This window comes from Petaurus breviceps, unplaced genomic scaffold (assembly GCF_028583685.1).
Source record: "Petaurus breviceps papuanus isolate PSGF00001 unplaced genomic scaffold, PetGlider_PUasm1.0 38, whole genome shotgun sequence".
NCBI lineage: Eukaryota > Metazoa > Chordata > Mammalia > Diprotodontia > Petauridae > Petaurus > Petaurus breviceps.
Genome location: NW_027186304.1, coordinates 54,408,132 through 54,435,963, shown reverse-complemented (window position 1 = coordinate 54,435,963; position 27,832 = coordinate 54,408,132). Strand labels below are relative to the sequence as shown.

Here is a 27,832-nt window from a genome sequence, read left to right as displayed (position 1 = left end):
ATGTACCAGTCACATATAGGTCATGATAGTTTTGTTATGCCTTTCATTGGTCATAGTATCTAAGTTATGACTCTAAAATATGATTCAGTATCTAAGTTAAGATTTTTAACAGGTCACCATGTCCAGGCTTCCACCTTTCAGAGTTTAAGTTAATGGCTTTTTACTTCTCACTGTGCAATATGGCTTTTCCCCAATGGAGACCCCACATGGGGCTTTAAAGCAGAAAAACTGCTTTAGGAGTCCTATTTTCCTGTAGGTTGCTCTGTAGCGTTCCCATATTTTAAATATATTTTTAATTTGGCAATAAATAACTATAGCAACATCAATGCTATATTTCTAATTCCTTTAAGAAAACCATTTGACAGAAGATTGTTGAATTTTCTTCTCTGAAGAGCAAGAATTAAAAAGGAACAGTGGATAGTAATAATTATTTGCAGAATTCCCCATAAGGCATAAACAATATCTTATTATTATTTTTATCCTATCTTGCCCAGGCTAGAATTATAGCAGTCACACTTAGATCCACTCCTACTGCAGCTGACTGGCAGATACTTGCACATGATCTATTTCCAACCTGGGCCAGTTCACTACTCTTGGGAATGGAGACTTACTATATTGGTGCCAGATTTAGTGGGGACACCTGATCTGCTTTAGCCTTAATGTACCTCAGAAGTGGGCAGCAAGGTGGTGCAGTAGACAAAGTGCCAGACCTGGAGTCAGACTCATCTTCCTGAGTTGAAATCTGGCCTGAGACACTATCTGTGTAATCCTGTTTGCCTCAAGTTTCTTCATCTGTTAAATGAGGTGGAGAAGAAAATGGCAAACCACTCTAGTACCTTTGCTAAGAAACCCCAAATGAAGTCATGGAGTTGGACACAACTGAAACAAAAACACCTCAGAACTCCCAAGTTCAAATGACCTCAATCTCCCAGCCTCAGCTTCCCTAAGAGGAAACATTTATAAAGCAGCTCACGTGTAGCCAACACTTTACAAATGCTCTTATTTGATCCTCACTTTACAAATGAGAAAACTGAAGTGGATCGAGGTTAAGTGACTTGCCCAGGGTCACGTAAGTGTCTAATGTAAGATGTGTATTCAGATCTTAACTCCAGGCCTGCTCTAGCACTGTACTACCTAGTTGCCACAATTCCTGGCTTTTTCTCCTATTTCCTAGGGACCAACACAAGTTCTTGTCTTGGTTCTTCTGCCCCCTCCTTGCACAATTTCTAACAGAGGCTGGTTTTAACCCCCATTGTGGTTCCTACAGGCCTACCTACCAATTTTAGATGGTGGAATCAGAGCTGGTTTCAGGGCTCTGGTGAATTACCCAGTTGAGATGGCCACGGCTCCTAGCGTTTTGAGGTATACACTGCCTCCTCTGTATTCTTTTCCCAAGAGGCCAGGGAGGGTATCCTGTTGACTTCCTGGAGTTTATGGCAGCTTTTGGCTCCTGAGAATGATCTTTCTTTGAATGCCCTCTGACTTCTGATTATCATCTTGGGTAGTTCTGTTCTGGGCAAATCACTTAACCTTTCTTAGCCTTAGTTTCCTAATTTGTAAAATGGAGACAAGTAACACCAACCACACAAGGTTGCTATATTCCCCCATCTCCCAACCTTAAAGTGCTATATAAATGCTAGCCACTATAATTTTTCATATTCATTTCTTATAGTGCACCATTATAGCTATGTACCACAGTTTGTTCAGCCATTCCTAAAATGTTTTTTTTTTTTTGTTTTGACATCAGTCCTTTTTGAATAAAGCTTCCCCATTCCTTAAAATTAAACATTCCTTTGAAATGAGCAAAAAGTAAAAACAGAAAAAGACTACCTAGTGATGTTATCTGACAGCCCATGCAACTTTATGACCCTGTAGGCCCCTGATTGGCAGAAGCAGTTATTTTCTTATATATTCTCTGGGACTTACACTGATTTTTACAGTTCAGTTTTTTTAAAGGGTTCTTTTAATTTACATTATTATAGTACCATACATACGCTTCTGGTTTTGATTGTCTTACCATGCTGTGTTCTTCAAAGCTCCCTGTTTCTCTGAATTCCTCACGGTCACTATGTCCTGCTACATAATGAAATACCCTACACATTTGTATTTGCAATTCACTGATGGACACTCATTTTGTTTCCAGTTCTTTACTGCTACAAAAAGTGTTGATATATACGAGGTTATAGAGAATTAAGAGGCAATGAATGGTTGGTCTGTGTATGTATTGGTACCCCTGACACATAAAAAAAAGGGAAGGTCTTCAGCATATTGGTGGATCATCTGTGGAAGACTTATGGAAAAACATGCATAAGACCTTCACAGTATGAGAACATGTAGAAGGGATTGTATTAAAATTTAAACAAAGCATAACTTCTAGCAGGGCCCATATGAAAAAAAGAAAGATCAATTTCAAAAGTACAGTGTATAAAAGGGAAAACTTTTATTTAAAGCATTTCTAATGACCATTTTCATTATAAAAATGGATAGCTAAATAATATTTGAAAAGCAGATTAGAGCTTAGTACTCTTTTAGAAATTAGCTATTTATACTGATGGCAGTGCTGTTAGCTGACTGGCAAATAATGAAAGAAAACCAGTACTTTTACCTAAATAATCAAGTGAAACACCTGTGTAGAAAAGCAGACCATAACAGTGCTCATCATTGTTCATCTCTTATTTCTTCAGAGTAATCGAACAGTCTTTCCAGTAACTGTCAAGAAGTCATCATCAGCCAAAGCACGTAGTGCTTCTTCAAACATATCTTTAGTAATAGCCTTTAGGAAGTAAAAAAGAAGCATTTTCTAAATCTAAAAGCATACACCAAATATGTCAACTTTCCAGTTAATTTATCATCCAACAGCATTTATCTTTAGAATCAAATTAACTTTAAGAAGCTGGTTTACATTTTAAATTATTTCTATTAAACATAAGTTTTTTTTTTTTAATAAAGAAACCCTTTAATTTACAGGGCATTTTTGTATTTTAGACTGTCACAAAATTTACTCTCTCCCATTAAATTTTACTACTGAATATGTCTAACTTTAGAAAACAAGAAATAAAAATAGAAGTTCCAAACATAAGTGAAATACTTACTATGTCAGATTGTCCTCGAATATCTTCAAAGAGTTGCTGGTATTTTAGAGCTGGTGTCTTGCCCTTAGATTGAATAAGTTTCTTCAAAGCCTCAGCTAATTCTTCCTTTCTTTTTCGAGATGTGGCACTCATTCCTATAAAGAAAATTTCAATTAAAAATCCAGGATTATCTTTTAAATAGAGGAACATTTTTTCCCCCAAGTCTTAAAGTGCGGAGTATACATAGCGATAGGGAGAAGTTAAATGACTTGCCTAAGGACACACAGCTAAAGAGCACCTAAATTGGGACTATTTCTTTCTTGTTCCTCTAACTTATTTAGAAAATAGCTTTATTTTTAGGTGATATATCCATTTGGAACTTATCTTGGTAATACGGTGTGGAGTATTGGCTTAAATCTAATTTTTGCCAGACTACCATTTAGTTTTTCCAGAAGATTTTGGTCAAATACCAAGTCCATACCCCATAGCTGAGGCAACTAGGTGGCACAGTGAATAGAGCACAGGCCCTGGAATCAGGAGAACCTGAGTTCAAATCCAGCCTCAGACATTTATCACTTACTAGCCAGTGTGACCTTGGGCAAGTCACTTAATTCCAATCACCTTACCTTCCCCCCCTCCAAAAAAAACAAAAACCAAACACCAAACACATACCCCATAGCTTTCACCTACATTACACCACCTCCTCAAAGGCTGTAATATACTTAATAGTTAAGGATTAAGGAGAATCACCTGTACTCTTACTTAACTTCTCTGGGCCTGCTTCCTCATTTGTAAAATGAGATTGGACTTGTAGCTTTTGTTCCTATGATTTCACTGCCTCAAAATAAAAACTTAAAAACTGTTACTCTTTTACTACATATTCCTTTATCTGTGTCAAATTCAGTTGACTGTGTTGGCATCAGTTGACTCCAAATTAAAGGTCATTCTTTTATCACTAATCATACATAAACTCAACGCTGACTTTCTCTGCTCCAAACTTCTACACCCCTAACCCCTCAACTTCTCTGAATTTCTGCAAGTTTCTTTCTGACTGGATTCTACTTTACTCAATAAAATAACAAAGCAAAATTAATTTAGGAAAATGAAAAGATCTACACTATAAAGGTAAATAATGAAAAAAGGAAGGGACAATTGGGGAACAACAGTACTTCCAGACCTCAAACTATGCCATAAATCAATACCCGTCAAAACCATTTGATATTGGTAGAAATAAAAATAATAATAATGATAAAGTTGCTCTATGGAACAGACTAAACAAGGGTGAATTGAAACAAGCAGAACTAAAAACCCCAGTTTTTAATAAACCAAGAAATATAAATTACTTAAGAATTGCCCATTTAATAAAAATTGACTGAAAAACTGGCAGACAGAAAAGATGCTTAGACTAACACATTACACTCTATCGTGACATCTATTTAGAATGTATTCACAATACATTCTAAATAGATGTGACCTGAATATTAAAGATCATGATATAAAACAAATTAGAAAAGAAACAGATCATATACCTTTTACTGCTATGGGTAAGAGATATACTATTAACCGAACAAGGTACAGAGGCAATTACAGAAGAAAAAAGATGACCGATTCCATGAAAATTAAAAACTACACAAAAAAAATTAGTAAGGGAAGTGATCAATGTAAAAAATAATCTTTTTATCAAATTTCTCTGACGAGGATTTGGTGTATAGGATATATTAACAACACACACACACAAACAAAAAACCCATTTCTCAACAGATGGGTTATCCTGATTCTGGCAATAGGAGTGAAGCTTCTAGTTCTGAGATGCAGCAGGACTAAAGGCAAATGGGTTTCTGTACTAAGTCTGAACCAATATTGTGAGTTCCTGGAAGTGGATGGTCACCAAGCCAACTAAGGATGGTTGAACCAGCCCAGGATGGAAAAATGGAGGAGGTTAAAGTTTCCATGCCAATCAGGACTGGGATTAGAATTGTTATTGGTCATTGCACTTCTAGCCTTGGTGAGTTAAGGAGATCTAGTCTCAAAAAAACCAAACCAAAAAACCAAAACTTATACATGGCTTTCCCAACATTCACATTAAGATTGCTCCTTCCCTAGAATATATTTCCTCACTCAATTTCCCCAGTTTTCCTATGATGTTTAAAACTTAGTCTAAGCAGTTCCTGAAAGTTTATGTAATACATTTCAAATTGGAATGACTTGAGTATTCTACGAAATTTGAATTACCTATGCATTTGCACCACTCTAATGTTGACAGTACAATGTACTGTTTAACAAATGTATCCTTTAAAATACCAATTTTTAGAAAAACAAGAATGATTCATTATTTTCCTATTTTAAAAAATTGCCAATTTAAGATTTTTGTCATATATAAACCACAAACCTGTAGTGAGAATAGAGATATCCACAATTCCAGTCCTTGGGTCAGTGGCAGACTGTTTGAGTGCCTCACGATGGAGGCGTTTTGCTTCTTCAACATCGATTGCTTCAACTTTGTTTGAAAATCGAACTTTGGCATGAGCTTCTGACAAACGTATCAGTGACTCCAGCTGTCGGGGATATGCAGAAACCATTCCTCTGCCACTTCCAATCTTCCTCATGTCCACATATGCCTAGTTTGGGGAGAATGTTAAAAAGAAAAAAAGGCCTTGGTTACATCTTTAAAAGGAGACATCAAAACAAATTCTTCCATTTGAATTGTGCTTTTTGCCTCATTGTGGGGTAAAAGTGGCCCTGGGCCAGGGCAAAACACTCTACCAAGTTGAAAGAACTCAAGACATAGTTCTGGTGACAGAATGTGCTAGTTTTCAGTAACTGGTCAGGCTAAGGATGGAGAGAAGCTTATTCCCATAGTCACTAGGGCAACCTAAGAAACCGGATATGGGGCGGGGGGGAGAAGGGAGGGGGAAAAAAGTCACACCTGTACTTTGGGAAGATAAACTTGATAGCTGAGTAGAGGATGATAGATTAGAGTGGGGAGAGACTTGAGGTATCCAGGCCTGAGGTGAAGAGGGTCTATAACCAGAATATAAAAGAGATTTACTCTGGTAAAATTGACAGAACTTGGCAACAGATTGGATATGAGGAGGTGGGGTGAGAGAGAATGAGGAGTTGAGGATGACACCTAGGTTTCAAGGCTGGTGATGCCCTGAATAGTTAACATGAAACATAGGAAGAAGGTGAGAGGAGAGATAGAATTCCATTTTGGACATGCTGAGTTAAAGATATCTATAAGACATCTAGGTTGAGAAATGTCCTATAGGCAGGTGGCGATTGAGTTCAAGGGAGTTGATGAGCTCACCAAGAGAAAAATCATGACAGACCAGGGGACATGCATCGTTAGTGGATATGAGTTGGACAAAGATGTGGCAAAGGGCATTGAGGAATGGCCAGAGAGGAGGAGAACCAGGACAGAGTAGTGTCATAGAAACCTGGAAAGAAAACAGTACTAAGAAAGTGAAAATGTCAAAGACTGCAGAGTGGTCAGGAAGGTTGAGAATTTTTTAAAAGGCACACAGATATAGCAATTAAGAGAAGGATAACTTTTGGAGAGCAGTGTCACTTGAGTGATGAAGAAGCCAGATTGTAGATAATTAAGGAGATGGTGAGAACAAAGGAAAGTAATATAAATAAGTTGGTTTCCTTGTGCTTTCAAAGGTACAAACATTCCATGGGATAGTTAGTAACCTGATTAAAAGCATCACATTTTCAATGGTCTGGAGATTCAACTTGGAATCAAATAGAAATTCATCTTTTTAACACCAAAATTTTTCTAGTGATGGGCTAGACTGGTTCTTGTAAAACTAAGAGTTTTAGCAGAATTGTACTGAAAAGCCTTTCCAGTATACTAAAGTATGTATGTATATTCCACTGGCATAACTTTCAAGAAACCAAACTCAACTCCATGCCATAGTAAGGCGCCAAGAGTATGAATTTAAAGAAGAGAATTGTGGGTGGACCCAAAGGGCAATGGAGAGATGCATGGCAGGCATAACTAATGGAGAAGGAAACAACCAACCACTCCAGCATCTTTGCCAAGAAAACCTCATACACATCCATGAAACGTCAGATGCAACTGAACAGTAAACATAGAGAGGGTATAGCACATCACCAATGAGGACTTAATATTCAATAAACAGCATGTTCAGGACATGGAAAGTTTGAAAAAGCGGGGCTGGTTATACAGTAAAAATAAGAGTAACAGTCAGACAAACTGAATGCTTCCTTGGCACCCATGCGACGCTAAACAAGGAAACAAAAAGAAGCACCAGAGGACAGCTTTTGTATGTTGGGTGGATTCCCTAGTAAAAATATACGGGAGGATTGTGAAAGAGTTATCAAGATGAGAAGGCATGGTAGGGATGTGATCTACACTGTAAGGCAGGCCTGCACAACCTGCAGCCCAGTTGCAGTCCACGGGCACACTAAAGGATTTTGGGAGGCCTGTGAACAGAGTAGCAGTATGACTAAGATCAAATACGGAATAATCTATTCAAATGACCAAAATCCTTCATGTGTAGCAAAGGTTCTCAAAAGGTTCCACTCGAGAACCTATATTAAACAAAAGTGTTGAACCTTTCTAGTGGATACATTTTCTACCTTTCTTTAAAGTTGGTTAATTTTCTATCATAGAACATTTATCAAGATCCTGAGGAAGATTGGCAAAAATTAGTACACAAACACAGAAATAGATAAATGCCAAAGTGTACTTGGAAAACACTACTGGAAATTAATTTTGTCAGTATTTATAGTTATGCATCCAACAGTTAAGTGTCAGGTTACTATACAGCTGACATAACTTAATTCTGTGAAAGCAAAAATATATTCACCATCCACCTGGATTGCTGCCTTCTAACAGGTCTTCTTGCCTCAACTCTCTTTTCATTACAAATCCATCTTTATATTAGACTTTTTATCTGCTGCTCCCTAACCCCACTTTCCTGCCTCTTTCTGCACCCCGCCCCCCCCCATTAGACTGTAAGTTCCTTGAGGGCAGGGACTGGTTTTTGAATCATTTGTATTCCTAGAACTTAATACAGTGCTTGGTCCATAGAAGGCATTTAATAAATGTTTATCGGATTGGATTATTCCTTCCCTCACCCTTCAATGTCTGAAAAAAGTTCACTTTTTTTTTTACATTCAAAGCTTTTCACAATTAAGCATTATTCTATCTTACAGATTATTATCTGATACTACTCCCACCTAAAATGTGCTCTAGACTCTAGCCAAACTAGACTACTTATGGCTTCTCATACTTTCCTCACCCTGTTTCCTATACTACTTAGATTTCCTACCCATCCTTTTAAAGTCCAACTCAAATGCCTCCAAAAAGCCCTGTTCTTGCCTGTACTTCTCCCGGGTGCTGATCTTGTTATATACTACAGCTCTATCTCATATATCATACGTCACTGGGTACTTCTCTTGTTTCCTCAGCTAGATTTTAAAGCTTTTTGAGAATAGGGACTAATTTTCTTTGTATCTCCTTTAGCCTATGGCAAATATTTAACACACATTTTTGAATAAAAAACAACAAACCTCTTTTCAGACTCCAAAAAGTCAATATATTACCTCAATTAGAGCCTGGCTGGCCTCTTCGCTGAGTCTCGGAGTAACAGAGCTGTGAGCATATGCGATGTAGTCCTTCAGGACTGCCATATCCATGAACTCCTCTTCTGCTTGCGCTTCACTCTGGTAGTATAAAGAGACCAAATGATGGGCAAGACGGCGGTCATAGGCTTCATCTTGAGGGTCCAGCATGAGGAAAATCAAATCAAATCTAAAGAGTGTGGAACAAAAATATGCATTGGTTTCTTTTGTTCATCAACACCCACCAAGAAGAAGATGCTTTGAAAAGTTCTTGCTCTTTTTTTTGGAAGGGCAATTGGGGTTAAGTGACTTGCCCAAGGTCACACGGCTAGTAAGTTCTAAGTGTCTGAGGCCGCATTTGAACTCAGGTCCTCCTGACTCCAGGGCTGGTGTTCTATTCACTGTGCCACCTAGCCGCCCCCAAAAGTTCTTGTTCTCAATTTGTTTTAGGCACACCTATTGAAATTGGCTATGGTGTCTGTTCACCACTATGGAGACAAGCTATACTGGGCCTTCAGCACACCTTCTGGTCTCCTACTAGCTCCTAAGATTTCAGATTCAAGAAATGTTGGTTAGTCAGTCATGCAACAGAGTAAACTTTCCCCTGGAATGACACGTTACTATTTTTACAAACAACAGAAAGATTTAGGTAACTATACACACATGTGAGTGTGTATGTGCATAAACTTTTTTTTCTATATAGTGTTTATTTTTCTCCCTCCTGCACCTCTCCCCTGGTAGGAAGAGAAAGAACCCTTGCAATAAATATGCATAGTCAGGGCAGCTAGGTGGAACAGTGAATAGAGCAGCGGCCTGGAGTCAGGAGGACCTGAGTTCAAATCTGAACAACATTTACTAGCTGTGTAACCTTGGGCAAGTCACTTAACCTCAACTGCCCTGCCTCCTTCCCTCCAAAAAGACCAAAACAACAACAAAACCAAACCCCCAAAACAAATATGCATACTTAAATAAAACGAATTCCCAATGTCAAACCAATCAAATTCCCATCATTTCCAAAACCAGATTTATTCTATATTTGATCCATCATCTCTCGTTAGCAGGTGGACAGCATAAACAAATATATTCAACTGTCAAAACAAGAACATATTTATAACCTAATATTCATTTAATTAATTATGTAAATACCTTTGGTTGGTATTTTAGAGAAAATGCAGACTATATAAACATTCATTCTAAAACAGAGCATACTTATATTATGGGAAGTCAATATTATTTTAAGACTAATGGAGAAAGTTTTAGTTAATGTAAGGAAAAACATTCACTTCAGAAAAGAGGATTTAGCATAGTATTAGAAGCAGCATGTTATACAGTGTAGTTTCTAGCTTATAAACATCTTTGACAATACCTTGATAATAAAGTATGGGGAAGCTGAATATTTTCAATGGTAGTTTTCTTAGGATTCCATTGGGACTCTATAGGATTAGCTGCTGCTAAGATAGAAGTCCGAGCATTTAGCTGACAAATAATTCCAGCCTGAAAAAAGAAAATTAAGTATGTGAATGGAGTCTCGTTATCATGCTGTCTTCAGGACAAATAGAGACTTTAAGGTGACGGAACTGTGTTCTCTATAAAAAGGCAGCACATAATAGTAAATAGACAAGAGGACTCTAGACAACATTCAGAAATTAGTCCCAAAGCAAATACATTTGGAAGTGCTGAAAGTTTCATCTATAAACATCTGTAATATAGCTACAAAATTGATAACTAATTTCCGATTGGAATCAAAAGTTGTACCCAGAGACACTAACTTCACATACACAATTATCTACATTTCTTTCTGTATGCATTACAGCAGACAATGGAAGCCTTACCTTGGCAATTGAGAGAGTCTGCTGTTCCATTACTTCATGAAGTACTGATCTTGTACTTTCATTCATCTTGTCAAATTCATCTATACAGCAAACACCATTGTCACTCAAGACCAGCGCACCTGTCTGTAAGACCAGTTGTCTTGTTTCTGGGTCTTTCATTACATATGCAGTAAGACCAACGGCACTGGAGCCTTTCCCGGATGTGTACTGTCCTCGGGGAACAAGGCTGTAGACATATTGTAGCATCTGGGACTTACTGGTCCCAGGATCCCCACACAGGAGGATATTGATCTCAGCACGGAATTTGCCCCTTCCGGTGTGACTAAAATCCTTTCTTGTTCCTCCAAAGAGCTGAAGCAAAATACCCTAGAGAGAATGTGAGTACACCTTACTTAAACTGAGATTTAAGAGAAATATTAGGTTGAATTGTTATTTTTCTAAAATTCATTAAAAAAAAATTTCAGTTCCAAATTCTCCCATTTTTCACTCTTGAAAAGGCAAGAAAAACAAAACCTATTACAAATATGCAGGCACAAAAAAACAAATTTCTGTATTGGATATGCCCTGTCCTCATCTTCCCCCAAAAAGCAGGAAAATCTGCTTTAGTTTTCACAGTTCTCTCTGCAGGTAGGTAGCATATTTCATCATGAGGCCTTTGGAACTGTGGCTGGTTATTGTGTTGATCAGAGTTCCTAAGTCTTTCATAGTTAAGTATCTTTACAGTAATGCTTACTGTGTAAACTATTCTCCTAGTTCTGTTCATTTCATTTTGTATCAGTTCATACAAGTCTACCCAGATTTTTCTGAAACCATCCCCTTCATCACTTCTTCCAGCATAATAGTGTTCCAATTGCATGTTCAGTCATTCCCCAATTGATGGACATTTTGTTTCCAATTTTTGGCAACACAAAAAGAGCTGCTACAAATATTTTTTATATAGATCTTTCTCCTCTTTCTTTGATCTTTGTGGTACAGACCTAGTAGCAGTATTACTGGGTAAAAGAGAACGCACAGTTTAATAGTTCTTTTGGGTGCAGTTGCAAATTAACTCTCCAGAACGGTTGGATTAATCCACAACTCCAAGAGTGCATTAATGTATCTCTTCTCCCATATCCCCTCCAATATTTGTCATTTTAGCTAATCTGATGGGTGTAAGGTGGTAAACTCAGTTGTTTTAATTTGCATTTCTTTTATTATTAGTGATTAAGAGCATTTTTTCATGTGGCTACTAATAACTTAGATTTCTTAATCTGAACTGTTCCTATCCTTTGACCATTTGTCAATGGGAAATGACTGTTATTCTTATAAATTTGTTTTAGTTCCTTATCTTAGAAATGAGACTTTTATCAGAGAAACTTGCTGCAAAGCCTTTTTGCCCTAGTTTCCTGCTTTTGTTCTGCACTGGTTTTGCTTGTGCAAAAACTTTTTAATTTTATGCAATTAAAATAATCTGCTTTGCTTTCTGTGAGCCTCTCTATTCCTTTACTCTTCTTTTATCTATTCCTTTATCTCTTGATTTGACAGATAATTTGCTCAAATCACCCTTCACGTCTAAGTCATGCACATATTATTTTCTTATCTTGGATTATTGTGTGAGATGGTGGTCTATGCCTAGTTGTTGAGACTATAGTTTTTCTAACAACTTTTGTCAAATAGTGAGTTTTTGCCTCAACGGTTGAAATCCTTGGGTTTATCAAACATTCTATCACTGTATCTCATTCATTTCTGAAATTGTGAACCTTATTTCTTTCACTGACTAACATTTCTTTCTTTCTTACCCAGTACCAAACTGTTTTGACAATTATAGCTTTGTAGTGAAACCTGAGATTTGCTAGTCCTTCTTCCTATTTTTTTTGTTTCCTTTGATATTATTGACTTTTTGTTTCTCCAGATGAATTCTGTTATTTTTTTTAATTCTATAAAGGAATTCTTTGGTAGTTTCAATGGTATGGCACTGAATAAGTAAAATAATTTAAATAATAGTCATTTTTATTTTATTGGCTCAGCTTACCCATAAACAATATTTCTCCAGTTATTTCAGTCTGTACTTTGTCAAGATTGTTTTATACTTGTGTTCATTTTAACTTTCTCATTTTAAAGGTAATAAAGATTCAGGAAAAAGAAACAAGGAGAGACTGCATCAATGACAGAACAAAGTCCAGTACATCGTTTTTCCATGTCTATAAAATTAAAGTTCTGCTTATGAACATGAGAACAGGCAATCTTAAAGCTATCTTCTAAACATTTTGCTTAATTTAGGTGATGATTATCTTTTACCTCACAATAAAAAACACTATTTTCAAGATATTTCTCACCCAAAATTCGACAAATTAGTATTTTTGTAGCTCGTACACTTGAGGCAGCCAGGTGGTATTCCTGACAGAGTCGTAGACCTGAAGTTAGGAAGATGTAAGTTGAAATCTACCTTAGGACACTTACTAGCTGTGTGGACCTGAGAAGGTCATCTTACCTTAGTTTCCTCATCTGTAAAATGGTCTATTTATAATAACACATGCCTCTCCCAGGGTTATTTTGAAGATAATATTTGTGAAGCACTTTGCAAATCGCAAAGCACTGTATAGTATCTATCACTGTCACTATTAGAATGAAAAATTCCTATATACCTTTTTGATATCTTCATGTTCATAAATGCTTGGAGCCAAGGCTGAGGAAAGTCTCTCATAAATATCTGGTTTTCTGGAAAGCTCCTTCAGCATTTCCACACGATTCTCTGAAAAAAGTTTCTGTTCGGCTTCTTCATCAAGACCATGCAGACGCTTGGCATCAGTCTTACGATAGTGAATGACATCAATGTGGGTCTTATAGACAGATTTGACATTGCTCATCCTTGGATTGACTCGAACAGGAACAGCTCTATAGATCCCTAAGGAGAAGAACGCACAGAACATTACAGACAGAACATTAACGTGCATGTTTCCCTTATATATACCTCAACCTACAATTCCCCCCCTTCCCTCAATACACATTTAGAGACAGAATGTACTTGGTCTTTGGCAGATCATTTAAGCTACAATTAAAAAGGGAGTTGATGTGTCTGAAGATCAAGACATCAACACTTTTTCCTTTTCTTTCACTTAACTGCTTATAATACCATTCTTATCCTTAGTTTTCCTGGACTAAATATAAGCTAACAACCTTGCACATTTAGTCCTGGAGATGAGAATGGCATTGCAGGCAGTTAAGTGATGGCAAAATGATATCTGACTTGTCTGGTTCATTTCAAACTCCCCTCCCTGGACCAGATGTAGCTAGAGCTGCCAAGACTGATGCCATGCCCCCTCCCCCTAATATATCAATGTCACTAATTAGCTGTGTAATCCTGGACAAAATACTCCACTGCCTTTTCTGGAATGGGGAACCCAGAACTAATATCTAAATATTCCTGACTTGATCTGGACAGTCTGGATCATCTACCTTGGTTTGGACAATCAGTGTAGACCAAGCTTTTGCCTTTATTGGATACTGAGTTTTAAGCCCATTCTGCTACCACTCCACCCATGAACAGTCACACATCTCTGATCTGGTATCCGTACAACTGATTCTTTTTTTTTTAAATTAACCCAAGTGTAGAGATTTACATTTGTTTCTATGAAATGTCATCTTATTAGATAGGACCCATCATTCTAGCTTGTTAAATGTAGTGTTTATGGAGCCTCATTCTGCCTTTATGTTTAAGACTAAACCATCTTGAAATTTTACTGGTTGTGACACTGCAAAACTACATCCCTCTCACCTGTAACATGCACCCTGTCACCAGGCTGAACCTTATCAACGAGGTCATTGTGAGCAAAGAGCACTACAGTGTGAGGAGTCTGTCCTGCTGGCATATCCTCGGGAGACTCCTGCAGTTTGATCTGATAAGAGGATACAGAAGCGCAATATGTTAATTTGTTAATTGTAAGCAAAATTCAAATAATGATTTTAACTCTTAACAGAATAGAGATGGCTAGGAGAGAGCCAAACTTTCTAAATAATGAAACAATTGGGGAGAATAATTCTATAAAGTATTATGTGAATTTAATTCTAAGTGGATAAATATTCTGCAACCCAAATCCATAATTTTTAAAAACTGACATCAAAAAGAAAATCAATTATCATTAAGATTTATTTTTCGCTGCTGTTAAGAATTACAAAATATAAAAGTGACTCAAAATGCCAAAAATTTAAAAGGAATTTTGCTATGATAGTAATGAGTGAATAATGATTAAAAACAAAGTACCTCAGAAAAGGAATAATTCTGGGTCAAGATAATCAAATGCCATTTAGGAAGGTGTGTGTGGGGAGGTGGAGGAAAGGGAGTTAAGGTCAGAGTAAGTAAACCAAGCTAAACTTGACTTTTTCTGGTTGCAAGGATTAACAGTAAAACAGATACCTAAGGTCAGAGACTCATGCTTTGCCTGTGAGAAACCCCATATGAGTATATAGCAAAAGGCTCCAACATACCATCTGCTTGTCAGAAAACATGGATCGATTGTGGATCAGTGCCATACTGTGTTTCGTGTTACAGTGCTTGCATACGGATGGCTCAGCAATCCGGCCACGATCAATTTCAACTCTTGTGGTAAAGGCACAAACCTGACACTGGAAAAATGCTTCCTGCATCTCTGGAATTAACTGGGATGATCTGATTACCATGCCACTGATGGTAATTAGCTGATCAATATCTATAACAAGGGGAAAAATGTACAGTTCAATTACTATGGTCCTTTCCTCCATCTCCTCTTTGGGGCCCAGGAGTTTCTCTTCCTACACCTCCATCTTTTAGAATCTTGAGCATCTTGTAAAGCTCAGTTTAAGTGACACCATCTACATAATTCCCCTCATCTGCTATTGCTGTCCTTCCCAAAATTACCTTGTCTGTACTCTTAGATATTTATATTTCATTTTTGCATTTGTATTCTTAGTGCCTAACTTAAAGTAGGTGCTAAATAAATGTTGAATGACTATTTCTATAGGATTGGTAAGATTTTTATGTACCAAGAACTAAAATAAAAGGGACATAGCAGAAGACTAGGAAATACTCTCCTTAGATTCTATTTCCAAGATCCATTTAAACAAATTATAATATTCTAATAACCAAACCCCTTCTTTCGTAATTTGGATTTGAGAAGGCCTTTCCACCTTTACGAGGACCTACCCACCCCTGCATCCTACAATGACACCTGTGCAGAGATCAGGGCTTTCTTATGTCTACGTTAGATTTTATTTTCTGAGGCACCTTCTAACACACGAATATTCTATTTGGAATAGCCCAGCCTGTTTACTATTTAAAAAAAAAAAACAAAACTCAGAAGAATTTATGGATGATCTCAGAATGACTTTGAACCAAAATACCTTTAAAATCACCACAAAACTTAATTAGGAAATGGTAATATTATTTGAAGATTTTTACTAAAATGTCCTTTGTTTATTTCCTGTTAGGAGTACACTTTCCAATTATGGAAGTGTTACCTTCTGGGTTTAGGTTTCTCATGTTCCTAGTCTTCAGTGCATTGAATGGTCGGACTTGTATCTGATGTTCTAATATTGAGTCAGGATAACGATCAAAGAAGATCTCATTGACAGCCATATCAAATGTTGGGATAACTTCCTATACAAAATGAACAAAAAAATCTATATTAAAATTACGAAAATGTATTTACATTTATTTTCAAGTAGTATGCAGAATTGAAAATTTCACATTAATAGGATGTGCCAGGACTAAATAACATATACTGGATCTGTGATCTTAATGTGATTTCTTCAAAGGTACAAAATAAAATCCACCCATACCTTCAATGGGATTTTTGCCTATGCTTTCCAATATATTCTTCATGAATAAATTCTTCTAATGAATTGTAAATGTCCTTTTTGACATGTTAATATTCTGTGAGGGCCAGTACACACTTGGATGGTACACTGATGATCATTTGCTTGTTATACAGCAGTCCAACAATCTTTTCTAATCACGTTTCCTGGATGATTAACTTACTCATGCCCACTATATTCCTCTCCATTGCTGATTATGTCACCTGCAATTTTTATTCTTTGGAGACTATAGTTTTCCACAATTCTTAGCCATGCACACTTCATGGAAGATTTATTAGTGTTAAAAGGTATGCTTTTGTGTAAGGGAATAGATTGAATCACTAAAAAGACTATACAATTTCTCAAATGCAACAAAGGTTCCCTCTCTTTTAATTCTGAATGCAGCTCACTGACCGTCTACAATGCTTAACCAAGATCTCTCTGTCTTTGTCTCTCACATACACAATATATGTATCAGACATATTTCATTCCATATTTCCCTCCAGGTATGGAGTCTTGAACACTCAGAATAGCATAAGACATGTTTAGGGAGGCAGTGAAGATAAAAGTTTAGTTAGAGAAAAGGCAATGTAGTGGGAAGTGAGGAGGAACTAGGCATGTACTATTTTTTTTTCTAAGAAGTTTGTTGAAGGGGATAAAAACACTAGTACAGAAGGCATTCACACTCAATTAGAAATAGTAAATTACAGGAATAGACAGGGCCTGATTTAGACAGGCACACTAACAGTGGCAAGATGTGACTAGGGAGGAAACAAAAAACTATTAAGAGAAAATAAAATAACTAAAAAAAAACCAAAAACAGCAAACTGGAGCCATTTAGAGTAGGGGTTATAAATAGCCTTATATCTTTTAACAGAGCCTGGGTGAATCACTCTTTTGAGCAATAATTTCTATTATAGTGACATTCTCAAATCACCAAAAAGAAAACTGAAATATATGTAATATGATTTAAGAACATAATAAAGAAATACATTTTTAAAAAATTTCCACCTTAAATGATTAAAGATAAAGTTCTGATACCTTAAAATAAACAAAAAAGTACTTTAGAAGAAAATTTGTTTGAGAAAGCTATCCAATTAATTTCCTGTAGGTTCTATTAGGTGTAGCTTTAAAATAGATAACGTAGGAGCAAAATCAAATTCATTTTAAAATAATTTCTTTCTTACCTGTGGGTAGGAGATAAGCTGTCTGTACAAATTTTTGTCAAATGATTTTAGATGTTCACAATTTACATTTAAAAATGGTTCCCCAATAACGTTGATCTACAAGATTAAAAATGGAAGGTAAACAATTACCCACTTAAGCTAAAAGTATAATACATAAACTTTTGCTTGTAAGAAAAAAAATAAATAAAAGAAAAACCTTTAACTACCTCTGCAAGTCGCTGCATGTATAAAGGCTCAGTGAGATCTATGCCTACATTCTCTTCTTCTTTGGCCAAGGGGTCAATAAAACGCTGAAGAAATCGCTAAACAGTGGGGAAAACAGGAAAAGAAAATTAGCCCAGTTATAATTTGGTTAATGAGCATCCTTTAGTTATATTTTAGGCAGTGGCAATACTTTGCTCATTATAACCAAAAAAATTTCTTTTGGACTTGAGATTTCACTAGTATAAGGAGCTCTCCATTTGAAATTCTCTCTACCAATAGAGATCGTACCTGTTCTCAGACTGAAGAGAGCTGCCTGCGACACTAGGAGGTGAAGTGACTTGCCCAAGCATGGTTACAGAGTCCCTTGTATCAGTTGTAGGGCTTGACCCCAGGACTTCCCAACTCTCTCTCTACTATACCAGGCTGTCTCTAATCGCCTCTATTCTTTCTTTATAAATTATGCATCAAAAGATAGATTAAAAGGTTTGAGTGTAAGAAAATATTAGCAACAATTTACAATCCATTTTTAAAATCTCCTGAAAACTAGAAGCACATAACATTTAATAATGTTAAACCCTCTATGATGTTTTCCTTAGATTTGAATGCCATTCAGACACTTACAGAACTGTGGAATTCAGAACTCAAAGAGACCTTAGTTCGATCGCCACATACTGCCTGTTACTGTCTTATAACATTTCTAGAGACCAAAAAGTGTCAAGATATTCCAAAAATATAGATATTCAACTCAAATAGCTTACCTGAAAATTTTCTTTGCATGTAGCTACATTTACATCTGTTCCCCAAATCACAAGTTTTTGGCCAAGAGACTGTTCACTTGCAACTGTATCTTCTGCAGCTGGCTATCAGGAAGAAAACAAATCTCTCATGTCTCTTCAGTAATAACTCAACACATGGTACTACTTTTTTTTTGGAGGGGGTAAGGCAGGGCAATTGGGGTTAAGTGACTTGCCCAAGGTCACACAGCTAGTAAGTGTCAAGAGTCTGAGGTAAGGTTTGACCTTAGGTCCTCCTCACTCCCGTTCCCGGTGCTCCATTCACTGTGCCACCTACATGCCTCCCTCCTTTATTGTTTTTTTTTTTTCCAAAATTTTATTTTAGACTCAATTTTAATTTTTTCTTTTTTAATATATTAAGATATTTTATTTTGTTAGATATTTCCCAATTACCTGTAAAATTTTTGACATTTATTTTTTTTAAATCTGGTGTTCCAAATTCTCTTCCCTCCCCTTGCCCTTCCTCAACCCATTTAGAAGGCAAGCAATAATACTGATTATACCGGTGAAGTCATGTGAGTTATATTTCTGTATTAGCCATTTGCAAAAAGAGAACACACCCAAGAAACAAACACAAAAACCAAGAAAAGTAAAGAAAGTGAAAAAAAAAAAACGTGCTTCAATCTACATTCAGAGCTCATTAGATCTCCCTTTGGAGGTGGACAGCATTTTTCATCATGTCCTTTGTTGTCTGGATCAGAGGAGTGAAATCTTGCAAAATTTATTGTTACAATATTGCTGTTATTGCATCCATGGCATCTTCTCTAAATTAAACAATGAGAAAAACAGGATTTATACACTTACCCCATCGGAGTGCAGATCTACTTGACGACCCTTACGAGCAGATCCAAGATCAGGTCTCTGCCTCACTGGCGTTCCCCGAACACCACTCCTTGGAGTTCCCTCTACTCGTGAACTGGGAGTACCATATGTCAAAGGTGAACTGAGATCAAATTCAAGAGGAAGAGCTACAGAAATCAAAACACGTTTTACAATGAGAACTTTAGATGGCAGCATGTCTAGCTGGAAATTAAAGTATCATATGTTGATGGACAGTGAAAAGCCCTTGTAGAGATTAGGAATTTATTTTGACTCACTATTGGAGTCAAGATATTGGAAGCAATAAGTATTTCCATAAAATGACTGATCACCTTTTTACTAAATAGCCTTAATTTGTCATAATTCAGCTGTATACTCAGACCTACTGAGAGATTTTGGTTTCCAGAAGCAAACATCTCAACGCTGAAGAAAAAGTACTAAAAACAAAGTTCTAGTTCTTTACTATGAGATCAAATCACCTTCTTACCTAAGATACATTCTAATGGCACTGTCTTCTTTGTCCAAAGTTTCATGATAGAATACTCTTTTTCAGACATAATGCTGTCATTAATCATCTAAGTTTTTATTATCTTTGTCAACAAACAATTGCTTTTAAATAAAAAAATTATTTAAAAGATTCCTCTTCTCAAAATTCAGAATAAAAAATGAAATTAAAAACTAAAATTAAGCAATGTCAAACAAGACAATAAAAATAGAATCAAGCAAAAGTTAAGAGTCAAGGTTCTATCAGAAATAGAGTTTACTTTAGGAAAAATTAGATATTTGGAATAGAATTTATACATACACTGTTCATGAGAAAACTTTCTTTTCTGATTCAAACTTTCTTTTACTTTGTCACCCACACTGTAGCAGAAAAAAACCACTAAAGCAGCCAACCATTGAAGTGTGGCTATAGTAATAACTATTATCTGTCTCAAAGGCTACATCAACCAGAAAGCCTAACTATCTAGCAAACCCCTCCAAATGATCATGATCTTCAACTATGGCTTTCTTTTCCACCATCTCAGGAAGAGTTAATATGTCTAATTTTCTGCATTAAGTTCCTCTGCTCTGTTGGTGGAAAAGGCATGAAGTCAGAAAAGGGATACCACCAAGTATGTAGCAGGACTTTAAAATGTTTCTGATTACCATTACTACTTCAAATATTGATAAACTAGTAACTAATGGTGGACTCATTTCCAGAATGACACTATAGCAGCCTAGGCTAAAATGCAATTCCTTGAGGAACCTACCTGAAGAACGAAACGGTGGTGGGCTAGAAAACAAGGCATCCTGGGTAGCAGGGCTCTGCATATCAGCCCCAGGTGAGGTGGGCATTGGCTGTAGCTCTCCTGTGGATGTGGAATCTTCTGGTCGGCACCTCTGAGATGGAGAAGACTTGGCATTCTCGCTGCGAGCTTTGACACAAAAATAAAACCGTAAAATGACTCCATTTTGGGGTCTGTTCTCATAGGATCTGCCTATCCTATGGCATGGAATAGTTGGGCAACTATCAAGTGCAGACAAATTATAAAAGGTATGTTTCTGTGTATAGAATTGGGTAAGATGGTTTGATGCTTTGAAAATGCACCATCATTGTCAAGGTCCTAGGATTTTTATCACTGAAGGAACTCTTCAAAAACTAAGATAGAAGAAAGTAATTGATCTCTCTCTCTGCTTTGGCCATCTTCCATGCCAAAGATATTCTCCTTCTAACTTCTGACAGAATTCCTAACTTCCTTTAAAACTTGTCTGAAAGGGCATTTCCTGCAGGAGATTATTTTTGTGTCCCACCTGTCCTTGTCTCCCCCACTATTTCCCCTTTGTTTCTAGTTGTAAAACTCTCTTGCATTTATTTTTGGTTTATCTCACATGTACCATTTTAGGTATGTGCTATCTTTCCTATTAGATTGTTAGCATATAATTTCCTTGGGGGCAAAGACTGTTTTTGCCTTTTCTATTTTATATCCCCAGGTTTTAATATGTTTTCTGGCTCATGATAAGTTCCTAATAAATGCTTGTGAATTTATTGTATTTATGCTGCATATACTTGTACCTATAATTTCCTCCAATCAAAATGTAAACTGAGAACAGTTTTTTTTGGAAAGCCTAATCCCTAGCACATAAAAGAAACTTAATAAAATAAACTGATTCATCTATAACATCATTTTAGAGAACTGCTCAAGGGCTTAAAGGTTAAATGATATGCTCAGAGTCCCAGAGCTAGTTAAGTGGAAGGATTTGATCCCAGGTCTTCCTGAATTCACCAGGGCACAATGTTTCTCTAAAATAAATAGATGAATAACCACAAACTTTGGCATTTTATTTATTTTAATTGATACATTTTCTGTTGCTAATTTCCTTAACTCTTTTTATGGATAGATCTGGTCATGTCATACCTCCTTTCAAAAAACTTAAGCGGTTCAAAGTGCTTTGCACAGTGTCTGGCACATAGTAAGCACCCAATAAATGCCTGCTCCCCCTTTTGCCTCCTTAATAAATGTCAAACTCCTCCACCTGGTATTCAAGTCCTGCTGTAGTCTGTATCATCCATTGTTTCTAGCCTTATGACACATTACTTCCCTTCATGCATGATAAACATAGGCAGGCAAGTAGTATAAGAGGAAAGGACTGGAATTAGCAGGGATCCAGCTTTGAATCTTGCCAAATTGCTTCATGTGGTCTGTTTCCTTCTCCATAAACTGGAGATGATGGCATTAGGTTCAAGTGCTGCTTCTGACACTGGCTGCACGTCCTTCACCAGTCAAGCTCTCAGGGTCCTAAGGAAGTTATCAAACTGCCTTCCCTGGTGCTTAGAAACAGATGTCCTCATCAAAATAATATAATACGACAGATGTTTGTGTTTTTCTAAGCCATTATGAAGCCTTCACAATCCTTATGCAGTTTAGTGCCCTCCCCTGTTCTAAGTGGTTTGACACCTTTGCTCTAGGTAACTCTTGATGAGTACAAATTGTAGATAAAGTACAGACCAGTATGAGTGGAGGGAGTTCCTTAATTTACCAATTCCCTCTGTCAATCAAATCACAGACCTAGTCCCCACATCCCTATGCAAAGCATTATATGGAGTCTGATTCACCATCTCAAATTCTATAGCTCTCTTACCTCTTAGGCCAAAAAACATAATAGGCATTTTAAATTCTTTACAGCATGGTTCAAACCACCTTCAACTTTCTTACATACATATTCTTCCTTTATGTAGTCCACGTTCCAGCCAAAACAGCCTTCTTGCTGATCCTCACAAACAAAATCCCATTTCCTGTCTCTGTGTCCCCATGACTGGTATGCATACCTTTTCACCTCCACCCCTTACAATAAGCCTTCGAAGATCAACTTATTCCTTCCTTACTTCACAAGGCCTTTCTTGATAAGCTAGTACCACCCCCATTATTTTTTACTTAATTTGTATAAACTCTTGGCATCCATGTGGTCTCTACAGATCCCAGCTCTCTGAGGAACAGATCGTTTCATTTTTATATTGGTACAAAAGAATGTCTAGCATAGTGCCTGACAACATCATAGATGTTTCCATAGGCCCCTTCCCAACATACTGAATGGTTTCCTGGTTTTCTCCCTTTGCTCACAATGTTTTCTTAGCCCAGTTCTCTCCCTTCTCTTTATCTGTCGATTTTCTGCCCATCTTTTTAAGCCCTCTTCCTCCAAGAAGACTTTCCTGGATTCCCTCTTTTGGTAACAACTTTTTAAGAGTTCCTGACCTGGAGACTGTTAACTTATTCAGGGTTCTGATAAGTGTAATTTGATATAACTAGTTTCTGTTGTCATTGTATATTTTATCTTATGCAGTTAAAAAGATTACTGTGAGGAATCCATAAGCTTCAGATTGACCCAAAGAACCCCATGCCTTAGGATTTCACATGGTACTTTCTTTGGCCTTCTGTTATTCAGCTACCACTCTAGTCTTATCTATCAATTAGCATAAAAACTTAAAGAGAGCAGAGTAAATGTTTTACCTCCTCCAATATTTCTCAAGTTATTTCTGATAGCTGATTTCAATAGAATTAATTTCCTTTGTATTTAGTTTAATGACATTTTAAAAGATTGCTATGAAAAGGGTTCTATAGGTTTCATCAGCTCAAAGGAGGCTTTCCCCCAAAATGTTAAGAACACTCCTCCTTTGAGATCTCACAAGGTTCTTTGTTTGGCCTTTTCTTTCCTTTTTTTTTGCATGGATTCCCTTTTTAATATATTTTTTTTCTCAATTACACTAAAGCAATTTTTTTTTTTACCATTTTTTTAAATTTCAAGTTCCAATTCTCTCCTACCCTCCTTTCATATAGATTATACACATGAAGTCACACATTTCTGCTTTAGCCATGTTGCTAAGACAAAAAAGAATAAAGTTAAAAAAAAGTATGTTTCAATCTGCAGTTAGACACCATCAGTTCATTTTCTGGAGGTGGATAACTTTTCATCATGAGTTCTTTGGAACTGTTTTAAATCACTGTATGGCTAAGAATAACTAAGTCATTCACAGTATTTTTGTGACTGTGTATGAAGTTGTCCTGGTTCTGCTCACTTCATTTTGCATCAACTCATCTTCCCAAGTTTTTCTGAATGCATGCTGCTTGTCATTTTTTATAACAATATTCCATTACAATCATAAACTGAAACTTGTTCAACCACTCCCTAGTTGATGGGCAGCCCCTCAACTTCCAATTCTCTGCTACCACAAAATGACCCCTTTGGGCATAGTTCCAAATTGCTCTCCAGATGGTAGGATCAGCTCACAACTCCAACCAAAAGTACACCAGTGTCCCAATTTTTCCACATCCCCTCCAACATTCCTTTTCTATCATATTAGCTGATCTGATGACAGGTATGAGGTGGTACCTTAGTTGTTTTAATTTGCATTTCTCTAATCAATAGTGATTTTGGGAATTGGAAATTTAGAAGATGCCTATCAATTGGGGAATGGCTGAACAAGTTGTGGTATAATTGTGATGTAATGTTTGTTGTTCATTCATTTTCAGTTATGTTCAATTCTTCATAATCCCATTTGGGTTTTTCTTGGCAATTATACTGGAGTGGTTTGACATTTTCTTCTCCAGCTCATTTTACAGATGAGGAAACTAAGGCTAACAGGGTTAAGTGACTTGCCCATGGTCAATTAGCAAGGAAGTATCTGAGGCCAGATTTGAACTCAGAAATATGAGTCTTCATGATTCCAGGCCTGGTAATCTATCCACTGCAGCACCTAGATACCCGAATAGACCTGTGTTCCTGCCCCATTTCGAACAAGGGACCTTTCTGTTTTAGTTAAGGATGATAATCATTACAAGAAATAAGAGCTTACATGAACTGATGAGAAGTGAACCGAGCAGAACCAAGAGAACTATGTATGCAATAACAGCAACATTATAAGATAATCAACTCTTGAATGACCTAGTTACTCTCAGCAATAGAATGATTCAAGACAGTTACAAAGGACTTACCATGAAAAAAACGCTATCCACCTTCAGAGAAAACTGATGGCATCTGAATATATATCAAAGCATACTTCCTAAAACTTCCTTAATTTTTCTGGGTTTTTTTGGTCAGCATTTTCTTTTGCAACACGATTAATACGGAAATATTTTGCCTGACTGCACATGAATAATCTATATCAAAATGCCTTGCCTTCTGGAAAGGGAAGGAGAGAATAATAAAATTAATTTCAAAAATTGGTTTTACAAGTAATTGGAAAAATACATACAAGTCTTTCTGTTTATATGTAATTGGGAAAAGATACAACAAAAATTAAATATAAAAAAAAACCGAACTGTTGTATTTAACTAAAGACCAGGTGCCGGTCTGCAAAGTTTTAGATCTACCTGGGCTCCTGCAAAAAAACAGAAGTAATATGTTGAGTCTAGTCCTCCAACATAAACAAGTTTTCTCTCCAGAGTCTGAACAGAAGGCATATAATTAAAAAAACCTGAACTGAAAATTAATTGTTGCATTTAATTAAAGGCAAAGGCTGTAGAAAATCTGGGACCTTAGGAGTCTTCGCAAAAAAGCAAAACCCTGGCCGTGGCTCAGGAGTCTTTTCTTCACCACTGCACAGGGTGGGGAAGAGGGTGCAAGATGGGTGACCCCGGAGGTGGCGGAAGGGAGACACTGGTCCAAACTCACGCGTGGAAGGGTTGCTGGCCCGGCCGCGCCGGCTGCTTCGGCGGCTTGGGGTCGAGGCGGGAGACGAAGACATGATGAAAAGTGGCCGCGCTCCGAGAAGAATTCACCTGCCGCGGGGAAGGAGGCCATAGGTCAGGGCCCAAAGGCCGACTAGGAGCCCACCCGCCCTCGCCCTGCTGGAGGAGGCCGCGCTGCTGCCCGGTCTCCACCTCTAGCTCCCTTTTGCTCCAAGTTAGTTTCCATTCTCCACCTTCTTAGCTTTGCGGGACTGAAATCAGAACCTGACGCCAGCTATCCTTCCCCACGAAGGTACCTTACCTGAATGGCCAAGACCCCAAAACCACAGGAAGACGCCGAACCAGGACAATATTTCGCGGGAAACTTAAGACCCGCCCCTAAGGGTTCCCGCTAATCCTTCCAGTCACCCTTCGTTAAAAAAAAAAAAAAAATTAAAAGTACCTCCGGGAGGTACCACTAAGAATAAGAATAGGGGAACTGAATTTATCTCCTTATGCAACCAGTGGGGAGGGGGTGGGAATCGAAACTAAACATTGGCAAATTCCCCCCTCCATACTGTACATGTGGTTTCATCTCAATTTGACCCCCTTTTCGCGGGAATTCTAGCGGCCCCGAGCAAACCATATTCCAATGAGGGGTTAAGTTTTTATTTTGTGTACATACAAATCCGTCTCCTTAAATATGGGGAGGGGGTTTTTTGGATGAAAAATTTCTAGCAACAACATTATTTTCTGGTCTCCAATTTATGTCTAAAAACGAACAGATCAAGATCCAACTCCATAATCCTCCATAACTACCCCTTTGAAGTTTCAATAGTTGAGTCCAACTTTGCTCTCTTGGATTCAGTTTCAGCCTTATTCGGACCGTACCACTGAGTAATCTCCCGTTGTGTTGCTTAATATATATTCATGTTCCTTTCACTATCCTAATCTTGCAGCAGTAACTACTTTAGTTAAGAGTTTAATCTGGCCATTCAATTTAATCTCTTTAGTCCTCCTGCTCATAGTTACCTTTCCCAATGTGACACTTATTTCCTTCTTTCTCCCCCTCCTGAGAGAAAGGTTTCGTCCGGCGTCTCAACCAGTCCTCCCCTCCCCCCTCGCCCGGCCGGTGCTCTCCTTCCGCTTTGTGATTGGCCCTCGGCGGCTGCGCGCCGAGCCGTGGCTATGTGGTGCAGTTGCTGGGCCCTCCCGGCTTCTTCTCCGTAACGGTGGCTGCGGCAGAAGGAGCGGAAACATGTCTGGCTCCGGCGGCGGCGGCGGCGGCGGGGGGCTGCAGGGCTCCCTGCTGCAGTTGCAGGAGCTGCTGTCTGGCGGGGACGCGGGCAGCGCCGCATTGGCCGCCTACCACATCATCCGCGCCGTGGGCCAGGAGGGCGTGCTCTGCACCAGCCCCGCCGTCCTGGGTGGGTCCCCGAAGTGCCCGCTTCCGGCCGTAGGGCTGCTCGGGTCAGGTGCCGAGAACTTGGGAAAGGGCCCGTCCTGCGGGTCCCTGGAGAAGGGGGTTCGCGGGGTGTGGGTCCTCCGGCGGCACGTGGGGAACTTGCCCCCTTCCTCCCCACCTGGGTCTCGGTGTCTCTCTCGGACCTCGAGTTTAACCTCTGTGCTCTGTGTCTCTGTCTCTGTTTACTGTGGCTTAACCCCGAAGCTTGTATTGCTTGGGAAACATCGATTCATCTCTCATGACGTTTAAAAAAAAATCTGGGTGTGCTTAATTTCCCTCCTTGGGATACTGACTATCCATTTGCTCTTTGATATTGGGGGCAAATTTAAGACTTTTAAGTTTGTGCTCAGCGCATGTTAGCGCTTGGCACTTAGTAGGCCCTTTAAAATATTGATTGATTGCTCCCAAGAAATGTCATTGCTTCTCAGAAGCCCTTCTAGGAAGATTGCTCTTAAAAGGTGGACTCTTAGAACCATGGCTCTAGAGTTGAAAGGGACCTCAGAGCTTCTCTCTCTCAAACCTCCCCCCCCCCTTTATTACTTTAATGACCTGTGATTTCATTGGTGTGAGAAACCACTACCAGTGAATGTGAGCATGTACTTTAAAAAAACAACAGTATTTTTTTTCCAATTACACGTAAAGATAATTTTAGCATTCATTTTTTTGAAAGATTTTTGAGTTCAAAATTTTTCTCCCTTTCCCCTCCCTAAGATGGCAAGCAGTCTGATATAGATTATGTACGGGGCATGTACTATTGACTTGAATGAGTCAGTTAAGTATTTTTTAAGTTTATTATGTGGCAGGCACTAAACATAAACTAAGTTCTGGGGAGCTAAAGAAAGGTGGCACCTCCTCCCCTTAAGAAAAACCTCAACACCTATGGTTCTTTTTCTCAAGGAGTTAACAGTCTAATG

The 27,832-nt window shown here is 37.9% G+C and overlaps 2 protein-coding genes across 3 annotated transcripts in view; one reads left to right on the top strand and one right to left on the bottom strand.

Moving 5' to 3' along the window:
• Window positions 1-2,416: 2,416 nt before the first annotated feature.
• MCM4 (minichromosome maintenance complex component 4) lies at window positions 2,417-25,915 on the bottom strand. The gene is made up of 17 exons (XM_069099913.1): window positions 25,776-25,915; window positions 25,458-25,564; window positions 20,561-20,725; window positions 19,293-19,456; window positions 18,453-18,554; window positions 17,697-17,792; window positions 17,491-17,586; window positions 15,968-16,106; window positions 14,960-15,180; window positions 14,250-14,370; window positions 13,120-13,379; window positions 10,496-10,861; window positions 10,030-10,157; window positions 8,646-8,853; window positions 5,461-5,689; window positions 3,093-3,226; window positions 2,417-2,773 (listed from the first exon to the last, which is right to left on the bottom strand). The coding sequence occupies exons 2-17, from the start codon at window positions 25,528-25,530 to the stop codon at window positions 2,681-2,683; spliced, it is 2,595 nt and encodes an 864-aa protein (XP_068956014.1). The 5' UTR covers window positions 25,531-25,564; window positions 25,776-25,915; the 3' UTR covers window positions 2,417-2,680.
• Window positions 25,916-26,172: 257 nt separating this feature from the next.
• PRKDC (protein kinase, DNA-activated, catalytic subunit) overlaps window positions 26,173-27,832 on the top strand; it is a 183,383-nt gene continuing 181,723 nt past the window's right edge. The window contains exon 1 of one of the 2 annotated variants that reach the window (XM_069099902.1): window positions 26,173-26,880. In XM_069099902.1, the coding sequence (XP_068956003.1) occupies window positions 26,712-26,880 (169 nt within the window). In that variant the 5' untranslated portion in view covers window positions 26,173-26,711. The remainder of the gene's footprint in view (window positions 26,881-27,832) is intronic. The other variant, XM_069099901.1, reaches the window with a different exon arrangement.